The sequence below is a fragment of the Oryx dammah genome, unplaced genomic scaffold (assembly GCF_014754425.2).
Source record: "Oryx dammah isolate SB20612 unplaced genomic scaffold, SCBI_Odam_1.1 HiC_scaffold_7, whole genome shotgun sequence".
NCBI lineage: Eukaryota > Metazoa > Chordata > Mammalia > Artiodactyla > Bovidae > Oryx > Oryx dammah.
Window position 1 is genome coordinate 14,743,250 of NW_024070191.1, and position 15,727 is coordinate 14,758,976.

General features: G+C 37.3%; 1 protein-coding gene across 15 annotated transcripts in view; it reads right to left on the reverse strand.

The window, feature by feature from the left end:
* SORBS2 (sorbin and SH3 domain containing 2) overlaps nucleotides 1-15,727 on the reverse strand; it is a 209,612-nt gene that overhangs the window by 37,003 nt on the left and 156,882 nt on the right. For all 15 annotated transcript variants that reach the window (XM_040243075.1, XM_040243077.1, XM_040243076.1 and 12 more), the window contains 4 exons: nucleotides 12,562-12,611; nucleotides 9,410-9,594; nucleotides 3,340-3,428; nucleotides 1,920-1,966 (listed from right to left, as the gene is read on the reverse strand). In XM_040243075.1, the coding sequence (XP_040099009.1) occupies nucleotides 1,920-1,966; nucleotides 3,340-3,428; nucleotides 9,410-9,594; nucleotides 12,562-12,611 (371 nt within the window). The remainder of the gene's footprint in view (nucleotides 1-1,919; nucleotides 1,967-3,339; nucleotides 3,429-9,409; nucleotides 9,595-12,561; nucleotides 12,612-15,727) is intronic.

Below are 15,727 nucleotides of genomic sequence, written 5' to 3' on the forward strand. Positions count from 1 at the left end.
TCCAATACTTTGGCCACCTGATGTGAAGAACTGACTCATTTGAAAAGACCCTGATGCTGGGAAAGATTGAAGGCAGGAGGAGAAGGGGACAACAGAGAATGAGATGGTTGGTTGGCATCACCGACTCAATAGATGTGAGTTTCAGTAAACAAGAGTTGGTGATGGTCAGGGAGGCCTGGTGTGCTACAGTGCATGGGATTGCAAAGAGTCGGACACGACTGAGTGACTGAACTGAACTGAAAGTTATGGGATGGCTTCCATGGGCGAGTACTCACTCCACTTCTCTAAAGGCGTGTAATACAATTAGATTTTGCTGGTTGAGGAAGACCTTGTGAAAATGGGGGGCAGTGCTGGTGCCCTTGAGAACAGCTGTGTCATATGCACCCCCGTGGGCAGCGTGTGGGAGAGTGGGTTTCCCCGAACCTTGGCCACGGTCACACATTCACAGGACATGGCCATGGAGGAGGGTGAGGGGCTTGGCACCTGGAGCAGGTGAAAGCCACTGACACAGTCGGCACCACAAACACCTTTCCTCTGCATTTCACCTCATCTGTCTTTCGATGCTTGTTTCTAATGAGGATTTCTCAAAAAGCTTCTGAGCCCTTAGCATATTTTATACATCCTGTCATTCCTCAGGGCTTCACACATCTAAGGACACATTTGGTTGTCATAAAGAAGAAATGAAATTTACATGTTTTAAATCATTATTTTATAAAACTGACATGCCTTGTATGAATGATCACACTACATCCGAAGAATAGCAGTGGAAACAGAGCAGATGTTACTTCTCTCATGAAAAAAAAAGGTGGTAAGCTTTCTTTTGGAATTATTTTTAACCCCAGATTTAAGTCATGTTCAACATCTTCACCTCTAAATAGCATTTTCTGATTCATTCCCAAATTTTGAGTGGTTTTATTGTTTATATGTCTTCTGCCAGAGATGGATTAACTATTAATTCATGTAATATGCATTTTTATGAACAAATGCTTTGACTATTATATATATTCCATCTAAATGACATAGTGTAATTTAATGCTAGTATCTTGAATTCTATTGGAGACCAAAGTTTCTTAAGTTATGCATGTGACATGGACCATAACAGAGCTGGAAGTCTTGCTCCTATTTAAACCTCCTCATGTGCTTACTATTAGCTTTCCCTAACCATGTGCCGATCTGATGAACAAGTTCCTTAAAAAAAAAAAAAGTGAAAAATTCCAACACAATTTGTGTTGTGAAAACACCAACATTAAAGACCACACAATAGGGAATTCCCTGGCAGTCCAGTCTTAAGACTCTATCTCCATGCTTCCACTGTGGAGAGTGAAAGGTTGGATCCTTGGTTGAGGAACTAAGATCCCACATGACCCTCACTGTGGCCAAATAAATAGATAAAATGTTAACCTCTTGAAAAAAAAAATGGCACAGGATAAAAATGTACTCAGAGTCTTTAAGCTCTGAGTATTGAGAAATGGAGATTTTTACTATCAGAGTCTTTGAACACAGTTATAGTCTTTAACCACAAACTATCCTTGATATAGTTGGATAAATAAATGTTATCAAATTCTCTAAGTGTTAATTACTCCCCAACCCTTTATTTTTACTTCATTCTTGACATGAAAATTCTAGAAACAAAGAAACAAAGATCCTAATTTCGTTTTGTTTTTCGTATCCTTTTGAACTAATTGTGCTAGAACATATTTAGTGTAATTTAAAACTCAATGTTTCTCAATGAAACTCAATATGAAAATAAAATTACGCCCACATCCCAATTAATTCAAAAGGAACCATTTAATTAGAGTTGATTGCTGAATTGGGAACTAGGTCTTATTTGTAAAACATCACAGTGCAATATTTGTCTTTTAAAGATTATTTATGTATGTAAAGTCAACTTAAATCATATGATGAATGCTTATACTTACTTGGATGTCTGAGCCTTAAAATCGTAAACAGCTTTTGCAGGCAGTTTCTGAAAAGGAAGGAAATGGTTGATGCTAACTTAAAATTTTGGATTTCCTATTAAAAAATCAGTTTCATATGAATTAAAGAGAAATGAAACTTGAAGGATTGATTAAACATATACAGTGTAAATCATATATGCAATTTATAAGCAAATCAATTGGTTCTTTTTAGATAGTTAAACTATAACAGATGACCTATTCAACATAATTGTTGAATATCACATTTCATCTTGGGGACTAAGGTAAATGTATGCCATGAAAGGGGAATAAAATGCCTGCAGAGGATTTGGTCCTATGTATAATTTTGGCTTTTCCTGGGATAACTGTGGAAGATCAATTGTTCTGTGTCCTAAGTATTGACACAGCTTCTGAACCATAATTAAAGGACTGGAAAAAGTCACAAAGGAAGTCATTACTCCTTTTACCAAACACTTGTTAACATAGTAGCAAAGAAATATAGCCTAGTTATTATGGAGAGGCTAGTTAGTGGCCAAAAGCATGGACTTGGTCATTTTGTATTCCCTGGGGAGTTCAGGAACGCTTCAGCACCCAGTAAACCAGCTGCTCGTCTTTGAGTCCTGACCAGATTCGACACGAGCCCTCACTCTAGCTCTGGGGCCCACAGATCTGCCTGGCGCACCTGTGGCTGCATACCTGAGCTCTTCCTTTCTGATGCCAATCATCCTCTCACCGCTCTTTCCCTGAGACTCTGGTGGACTTTGGGCATCCTGGATCATTCCTGGCTTTGGATCCTGGATCCACAGGCACTGGACTGTGTTAGACACTGGTAGAGAACTTTCTGGTATGGCCCACAGTCCAGGACCACCCTTCTGTTTTTATCAAAACTTCATGGCTCCAAGATAGTACAAGCCAGCCCATCAGCCCTGGCTCAGGACCACGGACAAGAGCCAGCAGGCTGGGGGTTCCCAGAAATAGCGGGGTTTTTTTCAGGGATCCTCCCCAACAAAAGCAGGGCAGCAAAAATTATTTCCATGGAATTTGTATTGATTTGCAGCACAGCTGATAGGACCGTCCCCTTCATCGCTGGGCCAGAAATCTCGATAGGGAAAGCTTTCTTCCTCCAAGGGGTGGCCCAGCTCAAGACTGTTTCAGACAAAGCTATTAATCTATAGGTCAGGTCAAGACTCAGAGAGTCACTCTCAAAACTGGACTACAACTGGGGGAGACGTGCTGCTCAGGTTAGAATGCTGTGGCTTCAAATCTTTTGCTCGGGCTCCAGGGAAAACTAATGTCTAGTTTCTCCATCAACATTTTAATGTTTTTAATCAGGGCTCTTAACTGGTTTTACAATAACGTCAGCTGGCAAATGCTTTCTCAAGTATATTCTTGAAAAAGACTCAAGTGCCACTAAGCAGACTACCTCTTTTTCTGGAGTTCCTCTTCTTTCCCTGGGTATGGTCCTTCCAAGATCAGACACTGTGGCCGAGTAACTCCTAGGGGACTCATGGTCTGTTGGAAAGGACAGGACCAGAGTGAGTATCCACATAATCAAAAGCAGACTTGATTAGCCATTTTCCCTGGTGGCAACTATATTCCCCTTCGAATGTGGAAAGACACCACAATGGAAAACACAGGCCTAGAACTCATAGGTAGTTACAAAGATGTGATATAAGACACAAAACAGAGCACTTTTAGAGGAAAAGAATCCAAGATTTCAGAAGTATTATAAATATAAATATTTAATTGTTACACTGCTGATATAATTATGCTGCAGCACCGACTATAGGTAATTCAAAGTTACAGGGATTTTTCATCTCAAAGATGTAATACTTGCTGTTCTTTTTGCCACCAGTTTATAATTACTATGATAGAGCCTATAGAAGATGAAGATGGGAGCAACCGTTTATAAAAACTGAAGCGTGTTATGGAACAATTTAAGGATGTAGTAATGAAAAACAAAAAAATATGATGGCAGAACTACATGGTGACCATTCTCTTCTCTCTTTCTCTCTGTGTTTAATGACTTATTGAGTCTGAAGATGACATCTTAAGGCTTAAGGCTTAATAGGCCATCATCTATTTGCTTCCTTTGTGTTCAACTATCTTATTAGAAAGTGAATATTTATCTAAAGAAACAAAAGGATAAAAGTTTTCTAAACAGAAAGTGTCGTATTGGTGGCCAATGGCTTATGAACTGTTGCATTGTTTTTGTTTGCCTTAAAACAAAATATACACAGTTAATTGCATTATAAAATAAAGATGCAAGTATCTATCTTATGCTTTTATAAGTGGAAATGTAAATGATATTGAATAACTGGAAAAGGTAGCTAATTTATGAAAACATTCCATTATGACAAGTCTCAGTCAGTGAAAATTTCAAGCTGTTGACTTTGATTTTAAAAATGTAAATTTACTGTTTTTGAAGCATGTCATATGGTATAAATGAAAACAAACATAAATACTAATAAGAAAAGAAAATTTGTGCAATAGTTACTAACAGTTGGGTTATATATTCTGCACTCAAATTCTGAATTGCATGAATTTGAATCTTGTTTCTGCTACCTACTCATTGTGTGACTTTGGTCAGATTTTTTGTCCTCTTTGTGTATTAATTTCCTCATCTGTAAAACAGTGCTTACAATAATATCTATCATCTAAGTTTATGCCGTTACATAGAAAATGTGTGTAAGGCACTTTGGAATGTCTGGTGCATAAAAAATTCTGTGAACAATCCAAGTTTCAGCCTGGAAAATTCATTCTAGCTTCTTAAAATTTACACAGTAAACAAATGCACTTTAAGCATTAATGAAAAGGATTGGATAAAAATATCAAAACATCCTGTGTTTTCCAGTGGTGTATACCTGAAAAAATGTCCTCTGTATTTGTTCTTGTGTTCCACTTTAAGGAATCTATGAAAATGAAGTTGAGAGTCACTTTTATCCTAAATAATCTAATTCAGATGTCAGTACAGGATTATTTTAGCAGAAATAGAAAATAAGTTAAATAATGGAGAGGAAGAGAAAATGAATAAATGACTGATGGAAATATGACTTTTACATATACAGCTTAAAGATATATTCACAAAAATTTTATCAGTTGTAACTTTTAAAAGAAGAAAGTTATTAAACAAGTCCTATCTATTCTGTTAATTGCCCATCAATTACTACATTACATATTTTGGTTTTGCTTCCTGAGTGTGCTAATTTTTTATCTTCTATATAGAATGTAAGCAAATTATTTATTGGGCGAGTGACTAGAAAATTAATAGAATCAAGGAAAAGATGTTAAACTAGTGATTTTGATTCATTGTACACAACGAAAAAAGAGTTAATGCAAAGTTGTCAGTTTCTTAAGGATACTGATATTCAATTATGATTTATCTTGAAATTCTTATAAACTGGTAGAATAAGTTTAATTTGTCATTTCTATGTAACAGTTATCTCAACCCCAACAACAAGCTGCAAAACTGTTTATCCCTTTTGATTCTGAATGAGTAAATTTTTGTGATCACTTTAAGCCACACATCAAGTCCACATATCCCATGAACAAATGAGAACTATTCAGTAAGATGTTTGTACAACAAGCATTTGCTTCACAACACATAATGAATCCAGGTGGTCACTGCTCAAGAATGATGAGATGTAGGGATGAAGCATGAACGAACTGGAGGGTGTGTATGTGAACCACAAGGAAAAGGAAAGAAAAGCTGGTCCACCTTGGAGGTGCAGTGCCCTGGCGTGGTCTTGGTGGTGGTAGTTGTTGTTGGTGTCGTCTTGGAAGGAGTCACTGTGAGGCATTCTCCCACAATCGTTCTGGTACGACGGACAATGAATAGCACCTTCTTGAGGCAGTGGGTGAAAAGGCTGGTGCATGGGGCTCCTTTTTAGGGCTTTGAGCGATGAATTCCTTTCAGGAATATCTGGCAGCAGTTCACTGATAAGACGGTGCAATATACTGTTGTCTGGCAAACTTCCCCTTCTCTTTTCAGCCTTAATTTGGTCACAAATGTCTTTAAGGGCAGAGTCCAGAGCCTCAAACACAGACGTCTTACATTTTGCCTTTTCCATCTGTTTTTTGGGAGTCGAATTTTTTTTCCTCCGGAAAGGCACGGGACTGACTAGAAATGCCAATTTAGAAAGGCCAGGGTCCATTTCTTGTCTTCTGGGCTCATCAATGTTTTCGTGTTTGGCTCTTTCGTGCTTTAACATCGTAGTAAATCGAGTGTAGGAGGCAGGGCATCTGCCTTTGCAGGAGCTGATGAGGTGCCGGTGATGGTGGTGGTGATGGTGGTGATGATGGTGGCTGGATCCATAGAAACTCTCAGAGGATGTGAAAGAGAAGTGATCAAAATCACTCTCGCTGCAAAAGGATGATCCTTCAACGTGAATGTAATCACTGTGGTCAGACACAACTCCGTCCTGGTCACTATCAGAAAACTCCACGTGGGTTCTCGGTTGGTCGTCACTGGTGACTTCAATGTGGATGGGCACCAGGGCTTTAGACTTGTAGCTTCGCGGTACCTGAGAAGGGTGTCTACCTTGATTCTCTTCCTCCAGCAAAGACTCAATGGAAAACCGCCTTTGGGGACATAAACCATTCTGTTGCGGCTCTAGGGTTACAGGAGATAACATTTCATCTCCCAAATTCGGCATGGACTTTGACTTCTGAATCAGCTTTTCAAATTCAGAAATGCGGGTGGGGACCATGTCCCTGGGCACCTCCTCCGTGGAGGACTGGCTCCATCCGTGGAGCAGCCCTTTGTGTTGCTGTTCCTTTTCATACTGCATTATTCTCGACTTGACGGAGCAGATGACCTCGGAGTTCATCAGATCCTTGCGGTTGATGCGGTGCATTTTCTTGTACATCTTTAGGAAGCCCGGGGCGTCGTGGGCCGACCTGTGTCGGAGCCTTGATCTGCCGTTACTGCGGCCCTCCTGGATGTAGGGGGAAGCCCACGTCACCGGGCAGCTCTCCTTGGGGTCCTCCTCGCATAACAGAGAACCCATGCTTTCCGACTTGGTTTTCGGGTCAGGCAAGCTGTCGCAGTCATCATTTAAAAGGTCGTCGCAACTACGGGATTTGATTTTGGGGGAGACGGTTTCTTCAGTGCTGCTCCAGACCTCTGCATTTTGCCGGGCCATCTGCCAGCCGTTTTTGAAAGTAATGGCCCTCTGCGAGTCTTGTGGGACATCTAGATGCTGTCTGTAAGTGTTACAGTAATCTAACTCGTGGGAGGGGTGGCCGTTGAGCCCTGAGAAACTGCAAAGGGATGGACACGTTTGGCTATCGTCCCCACCTTTTAGTCCAAGGCAGCGTGGTGGAAGAGAGACATTGGAGAAGTTAAAAGGCTCGTAAAGAGGACAGCATGTCAGTTAGCATCAGACAGCACAGCAAAGAGAAAGCAGTTAGTGGGGTTCAATCCAGACACCAAAGGTCATAGATGTAGCTTTAACTTAGAGAAAAAAGTCTAATTCTAAAGCAATAAGCATAGCTTTGCAGACATTAGTTAACCAAACCGTGTATGAAAAGTAACTGGTATTGCTAAATATATTTATTTCCATTGCGTACTTCATCCATCTTTCTGCGAATATGGTATGTCAAAAATCTAATAGTACCTTGTAAGCCAATAGCATGACCTGGTAGTGATTTAAAGGTTTTGTAATTTATACCAAAAATGTTATAAATTTAATCATCTTAATAGGATCAGAATTTGAGTCTTATTTGATTTATAATAATACAGACGTAAAGAGTAACTTATACATTTACATTTAATTAATACACCAATAATGATATCAGATAATTTTTTATGGGCATTATATAGAAAAAGCTATAAGACAGAATATTTTCCAGAATTGCAAAATTAAGTTCAGTTGCTGTGAACTACTGCTGCTAATATTTTTCTAAGAAATAAACCAACTAGCACCTTTTTAAACAAACGAATTTACCTCTTTGATTTCTCTACCTTCAACCTCTTATTAGTAGGTTCCCATAAAGATAACTGGATATATTATAAAACTTTGATCAGAGGTAAATGCATTTGCTTTTTTCCAGGAAAGGTCTTTTTAAAAAATCATTTGGAGTATAATAATGTAGAGCTAACCCTGATGGAAATAGTACTTATGGAAATAGTCCTGCCTTACTTAGTTGCTTAGCGGAACACAAAACAGAGGCAATATAAAATTCTGGGTTCACGCACAAGCCTGGATGACAAGGGGAATGAGCCATATATTGTGGAAAATTATAGTTTGTGGGTATAATTATATAGTGCTTTTTTCCCTCAAAGTATTTTTCTAGCTTTGAATTCATTTTATCTTCATTATCCCTGTGAAGTGGATAAGGCAAGTGTGAGGGGAGGTGTGGTGCTGAATCTTTAGGCCAAAGACTGATATGAATACCAATTATTTACCAATTGTAGAACTGTGGGCACATGAGTTAATTGCTCCAAGATTCACTTTCCTCACCTGTTAAATGAAAATATCTGTGCTGCCACCTCACAGGGTTGTTGTGAGGGTCAAATGGAATGTATGTGAAAGATGTGTAAATGGTAAAGCACCATATTCTTGTTTGTTAGTCCTTTTTCCTTTCTTGGAAGACCTACAGTCAGATGTTTTTGTGTTACTCTTCACTTATTTTCCTTATTGATTGACTAGCATTATTAAGAAGTAGCCCTATTTCATGTTTTTTTGTCCCCAGTGTGACAGAAATGCCCTTATTTGTTGGTCAAAACACACAGAGAAAACAATACAATGAAAGCTGGTTTTTAACTAGCAGAAGCCTCAGCGCCTGCTAGAAGCTGTGACCAAGCCAATTATAAGGGCATCTTAATCAGTCACATTGGCAGGAATGTGGCAGTGGTCTGTCTCTTCCAGTCCCAGGTTGGTTTTTGTAGGGGAATCAGATATGGCTGTGGAGAAGGCAGTGGCACCCCACTCCAGTACTCCCCAGTACTCCTGCCTGGAAAATCCCAGGGACGGGGGAGCCTGGTGGGCTGCCATCTCTGGGGTCGCACAGAGTCGGACACGACTGAGGCGAGTTAGCAGAATTAAATAATTAGAGAAAAAAACAACAACCCAATTTATGTTTTAGGCAACAGTGCTCTCTGTTGCTTACTACTAATTTCTATTCTATAACTGATTAATTTTACTAGTTGTAGTAACATCAGAAAATTTTGACAGTGTGCAAATGTTTGTAAATATAATCTTTTAATAGCCTGACCATACATTTTTTGATACTTTAAATTTGTTCCAAATAACACATGTGATATATTTGGAGACAAGAAAGCATTAACAGATGAGAGTCAGAGTCCTTTAAGCCATTCAGAAGGTTCATCGTCCTGACGTAGTCTGTGTATAAGGAAAGCTATGGCTTTGAAACTATACTTTATTAAAATACTAACCCTAACCATCTCCGGGTGGTCATCATTGGACCAGCTCTCCCAAGGTTACAACTTGAACTAGTAAATGGTTTACACGCCATTTATCGCCGCTCACCTTTTGTTCTTGACGGAGAAGAAGGAGAACTAATGAAGGGCTTTGTCAGGGCGGTGCTTGATCCTGGGAGGTCTGCTCGGCCTGGGCTAGTGCTCCTTGCACTTGGGTCCCCCAGCGTCCTGGGCTGCCCCACCGCAGGCTCGCTCCTCCGCCTTTTCCTAAAGTCGCTGGCCATGCTTGCAGAACTGCAAGAAGGAATCGGCTTCAGTTTGGCTGGTGTTGCAGGGATTCAAACGTGAACCAGAAAGACTAGTGGAAGGTGCTGGAGGTGGCCACAGAATGACGCTCACCCTTCATCCCCCAAATTGCATTTTTAGGAATTCATTCCTTAATATAAAAAACTATTTCTTTACAGTCACCTTTTTGAAGATTAACAGGGTCATCTGCAAAGAGGGACAGATTCATTTCTTCCTTTACCATTTGGATATCTTTTCTTTTTCCTTTTTTTTTTTTTTTTGTTTGATGGCTGTGGTTAGGACTTCCTAGACTTTATTTTTCAGAGGAGTTTATGTTTATAGAAAAAATTGATTGGAAAGTACAGAGAGTTCCCATGTACTCCCTTTCTCTTGCACACGGTTTCGCCTGTTATTATCAACTTTTGTTTCTTGCAGTTGATGAATCATATCAGTATATTATTATTAAATGTAATTAAAGCCCATAGTTTACATTAGGGTGTATGTTTTCTGTTGAACAGCCTATGGGTTTGACAAATGTATGATGACATACACACATACATACATCCCTTACTTTTGTATCATATATAAAGTAGTGTCATCACCATAAAAATCCCCTGGGCTCAACCCCTTCATCCCTGCCTCCCTACGACACCTGGTGGCCACTGATCTTTTTATTGTTTCTAGTTTTCCCTTTCCCAGAATGTCATGTAGCTGGAATCAAAAGTATATAATGTTTTCAGATTAGCTTCTTTCATTTAGCAGTGTGCTCTTAAGGTACCTCCATGTCCTTTCATTGCTGGATAGCTTGTTTCTTCATATCATTGAATAATATTCCATTATATGGATGTACCATTGTTTATCCATTCTCCTATTGAAGGGCACTTTGGTTGCTTCCACATTTTGGCAATTACGAAAAAAGCTACTGTAAAATCCATGTACCGGTTTTTGTATGAACATAAGTTTATAATCACCATTTAAAGTAAAAATTTTCCTATTAGAGTAGTTTTTTGTTACTGATAATTCAGTGCTATGATTTGTACCATACATCTTTTGTCTATATAGAGGAGTTGCACCAACATGAATATATCCAGAGGAGGGATGCCAAAATGGAAGAGACGATTGGAAAGGAGGAAATCTGATAAGACCAATTTCTCTTACTTCAAGCTTTCCATAAGGCTTTTCCTAATCATCTTAGCTTTAAAAATCTTACACTGCAATTCCAACATTTAATTAATGAATAACCAATAATCTGGTCATCAAATAAACTATTTAGAGTCCCTTCACTTAGTTGTGTTAAAAGATGTTGATATTCTGTAAGGGCAGGGGAATTTTTTATCATGGTTCTGAGTATAGCATCGTTTAAGACAAACGTTAATGAACGAATATATATATCATATAGCATGCTGTCTGTCAAATCATTAGATGAAATTCCACCACCACCAGCAGCAACAGTACAACAGGCCCTATGACCAAAGTATGCTATTTACTTTACTGATATTATTGTCTTATACAGCATGCAGGCACAGTAACCTATGAGGTATTTCAGTGTTTTACAAATAAATGGAAGCTACAGACTATGCACGTATAGAGGGGGAGCCAGACCTCAGAATTTGTCTGCATTCTTCCAAAGAGGATGCCCATCTTCTATTATTATCCTGTTAGGGTCTGTGTGTCTTTATCGAAGTTAGATTAGAACTCTAAACTTCAAATATTCCAGGTGCATACACAGTTGCACAAGATGTAAAAGGAGGGGTTTGGTGGGCTCTTTTCTTAGTGACCTTAATGCTGTTAAATGGCACTCGTGAAACCAATGTACAAAGGATCCAGTTTACCAAGTTTTTCATTTATGTTGATAGAAATTTGCAGAAGGGCAAATTCTTGTTAACTATTTGTTGCTGATGATATGATAGGGCTGGGAGTCTGCATTTTTCAGTATTGTCACTGAACTGTGTCTGAAGTTCTGTAGCACTTTAAGGTAAGTGTGATATTGAAGGCCTACAAACAGAACTTGCCTTGGTAATCTCTTAGGGCAGTTAGGACCTACAGGTAATTTGGGTTCAGTTATAGTTTGTCCCTTGCTGACTGTGTAAAACCTGGCATGTTATGAAGCCTAAGTTTCCATTTGCTAGAGATACAATGTAGATAACAGTACTTAATTCATAATTAAGGCTTGAGTATATTTTATGAACTCAGAATGCCTGGTATATGGTAAGTCCCCATTTATCAGGTGTAACAGTATTTCTAGGCCTTCCCTGGTGGCTCAGTGGTAAAGAACACGCCTGACAATGCAGGAGATGTGCGTTTGATCTTTGGGTCGGAAAGATCCCCTGGAGAAGGAAACGGCAACCTGCTCCAGTATTCTTGCCTGGGAAATGCCATGGACAAGGGAGCCTGGTAGGCTACAGTCCATGGAGTCGCACATGACGACTCCATGGTATTTTGAAATGTGTGGTCAGAGTATAATGAACCAATATATGCAGAACATAATTTCTAAAATTGTTTATAATTTACTACAGTTTTTAAAAATGTATCCTCATCTAACAGTATTGAAAATTAGATGTTTATAATCCTTATCTAAGGAGAAGACACCTGAGAATGGAGGAGACAGGAAAGGCAAGAGTTTCTTGGCCTGTAAAGTGACCTAGAATTATTTCACTTAAACTTTATACATTCTGACTATTTCCTCATATAAAATGATGCAGAAACAAAACAATTTCATGAATTATGGTGCTTAAAATAAAGATGAAGGATAAAAAATTTGTCATTACTATTTCACTGAAAAAGAAACCACTGGCATAAAATATTCTGCTTGCATAATGTAAGGAGATTTAAAAAATTTTTCATTTGGAGAATAATTGCTCTACAATGTTACATTGGTTTCCGCTGTACAACAATGTGAATCAGCTCCAAGTATACACATATGTTCTTCCTTTTGAGCCTCCCTCCCCTGCTCACCACCTGTAAAGAGATTCTTACCTAGTGGGTCTTTCCAGGCTTCTGTCTATAGAGGATTGATACAATGAGGCCTGTTAAGACAGAAGGATAGTTAACATGAAAATTTTTACCTTGGCAAGGTTTTGTGTGTCCCTGGACATTAAATTAGGTATCCTAAAAGAATATTGTCAAAATTGACATTAAAAATACCATTTATTATGGGCATAAAAATGTTTTCCCAAAAAGAAGTCATGCAGCCTAATTTCTACTTTCCTCTTATCTACTTTTTCATCTGATATACAATTTGAGGGGAGTTTGTTCCAGGAGCTCCCCAAGGATACCGAAAATCTGAAGATCTCAAGTCCCTTATGTACAATGGGCATATAACTTACCCACATATTTTGTATACTTTAAATCATCTCTAGATTACTTATAATACCTAATGCAATGTAAATGCTATAGAAATAGCTGCTAGCATGACAAATTCAAGTTTTGCTTTTTGAAAATTTCTGGAATTTTTTTGTGTGGGGGGTGGAAATATTTTTGTCCCTAAGTTGGTTGAATCCATGAATGTGGAACCTACAGAGATGGAGGGCCAAGAGTACAACACTACTTTTCTCTGTGTAACTAAAAATATTCATAAACATTGCCTAGGGTAAGAAAAAGAAAAATTACCCCTTCATGTAGAAACAATCTATAAATAGAAATTTCTCACATAAAGAAATGGTTTGATGTTTAAAGAAGTATTTGTAGCCATCATTCAATCCTTATAAAGCATAAGCCTTTATAAATTTTTGTCATATTGCCACATGTAATTTTTATGTAGACATAAAATTTAAGCAGAACTTCTTTGGTCTGTCAATATAAACATGACTTTTAAAATAAAAAAACCACAGAATTTGGTTTGAAATTAAACTACTTGGTCCTTGAATCAGGTACAGATTTGTATCTTTGAAATTATTTACATTCAGGGTTAGGTTAAAACAGAAGATTTAATGAATCAAAGTATCAACTTTTCTTTAAAAGTGGACTTTTAATATTTTAATCAGAAAATCAGCTTTCAGTTGTCCATGGATATAGGAACAAAGAAAAATAGATACTATAAATTTGATAAATAATTCCAAATGCTTATTGTACACACCATTATCATACTCCTCCTTTCTGAACAATACAATGAAATAGATATTAATATTTTTGTTAGACATGGATTTGAGAGGCAAGTAGTTATGGTATGATGTATGATGTCTAGGAAAATGCATACCAAGTATGTGTAGATATATACTGACAAGCCCCATTACACACAACTCTAAAATATCTTCTATTAACTATTATTTTCATTTAATTCTCTCTTACTGAATGAGAATGGAATTGCCCCCAAACAAACAAAGCATCCCTATGCAAGAGAATACTACTCCCTCTTTTTAGACAGAGAAAAAGCATATTAGAATACTTTTAGTTCCTATAAAATATTTAGATTCTGAGGTTCTCAACAAATAAGATAGAAAAAAAATTGGTCTGCTAATTGGGTAAGTTTAATGACTGTTTTAACTTGCTACTCTAAATTGGACACTGGAAGGGTGGAAAGATAGATACAAATAAGAAGGATGGAAAACAAGTAAATAAATAAAACCAGATAATTATATTCTGATTTATAAATATTAGTTCTTCATGTTTGCAGAAGAGCAGCACCAAAGAGCCTCAGAACATCTGTGTGGTTCACAGCTTTCATGGGACAGCCAACCACAGTGCCCAGTTGGCCAAAAAAAGTGTCCATTTGTGGACACTCTTAGAATACCCTTAAAGTGATCAGAAATTTTGAATCACTAGCTTGAGATGAGCCTAAACACTATTGTAATATGAAATAAAACATAGTGTAAGAAGTGAAGACTCCATGCTGTTAAATTGTGTTTTAGATTTATGCTAAGAAGCTAAAATTATTCCTCCATGTGCTGGTTTCCACAAGGTAAAATAAACTGAAACCAGTATTTTGATATATGCTCAAAGGAAATGGTTCAGTATTAAATTATAAGGAAGCAATAAGAAGTTTAGATAGATGACTAAGAGAAAACTTTGTATATGATTGGTACTCATTCTGAAATGGAAATTGTCTTCAGAGAGGAGGTACCTGTTTTACCTATTATAATGTACTGAGTATTTACATGTTACCATTATTTTAATACTCCCAAATGAAGGGCATTTAATAAAGTACAGACATTGAGTCTAAGTGATCATGTGGTTAAACATTGCTTAAAAATCCTTACTTGTTCCTTATTAATGTCAGTTTCTCACTTATACTTATGAATTAAAAATGTGTTATTCATGGCATATAATAGGCACTGAATAAAAAAATGGTAGCTAGGTTGATGTCCGATCAATTACAAATTTTACCAGAAATGTTTTACATGAGCTTATTAGAGACAGAATTCAGTACCTTATCAGAGTATTTTTTAACACTGAAAAACTATGATGTGAAATTAATAATATAGTTAATATGCTATCAGAACAAATAGCACCCTCTTCTCAGTCCCAAAGAGAAGATGAAAATCAGTTTAAATATCCAAGTGCGTCTATATGTTATATTTTCATCACTATCAGTAATATTACAGAATGCATAGAATTAATTTTCTACTATTTTTACACCAAGTATTATTATGTACTATTAATTACAGAAATGTATTTTATAAAATCTATTATTATTAAGGAATAGTATAACTTGTATAATAGTATAAACAAATAAATAATTTGTATCTAAAAGGTTTTAGTTCTTAGTACATCTCTTGGAAGTGCTAAGAAGTATGGTATAAAGGAAGTTTAGGAGATATTTTTATCTTTAATTTGCCATATATTATCATCTGGTTTTGGATTATTTCTTAAAATAGTTGGACTCTACCTTTCTTGACTGAAAAATGTGTGGGTTAGACATGGTGATCTCTGAATTCCATCTCAGTTCTCAATGAACTGTCTTAATAATATCCTGGAAATATTTGGCCAGGATATCTAAGAGAAATATGTGACCTTATCGAATTCTGAAGTAAATCCTTTGACTGTTCCTATGTTGAAATGATACTCTTTCTTCAGACTCTATATTACTTTTTATTTAATATATAAATATTTATACACTTTTAACATACACTCTGATGCATACCTCAGGGAAAGTCATTTGGAACTGCAGATTGCTCTAGCTAGTTGGGTATTTTCTCCTGCAACT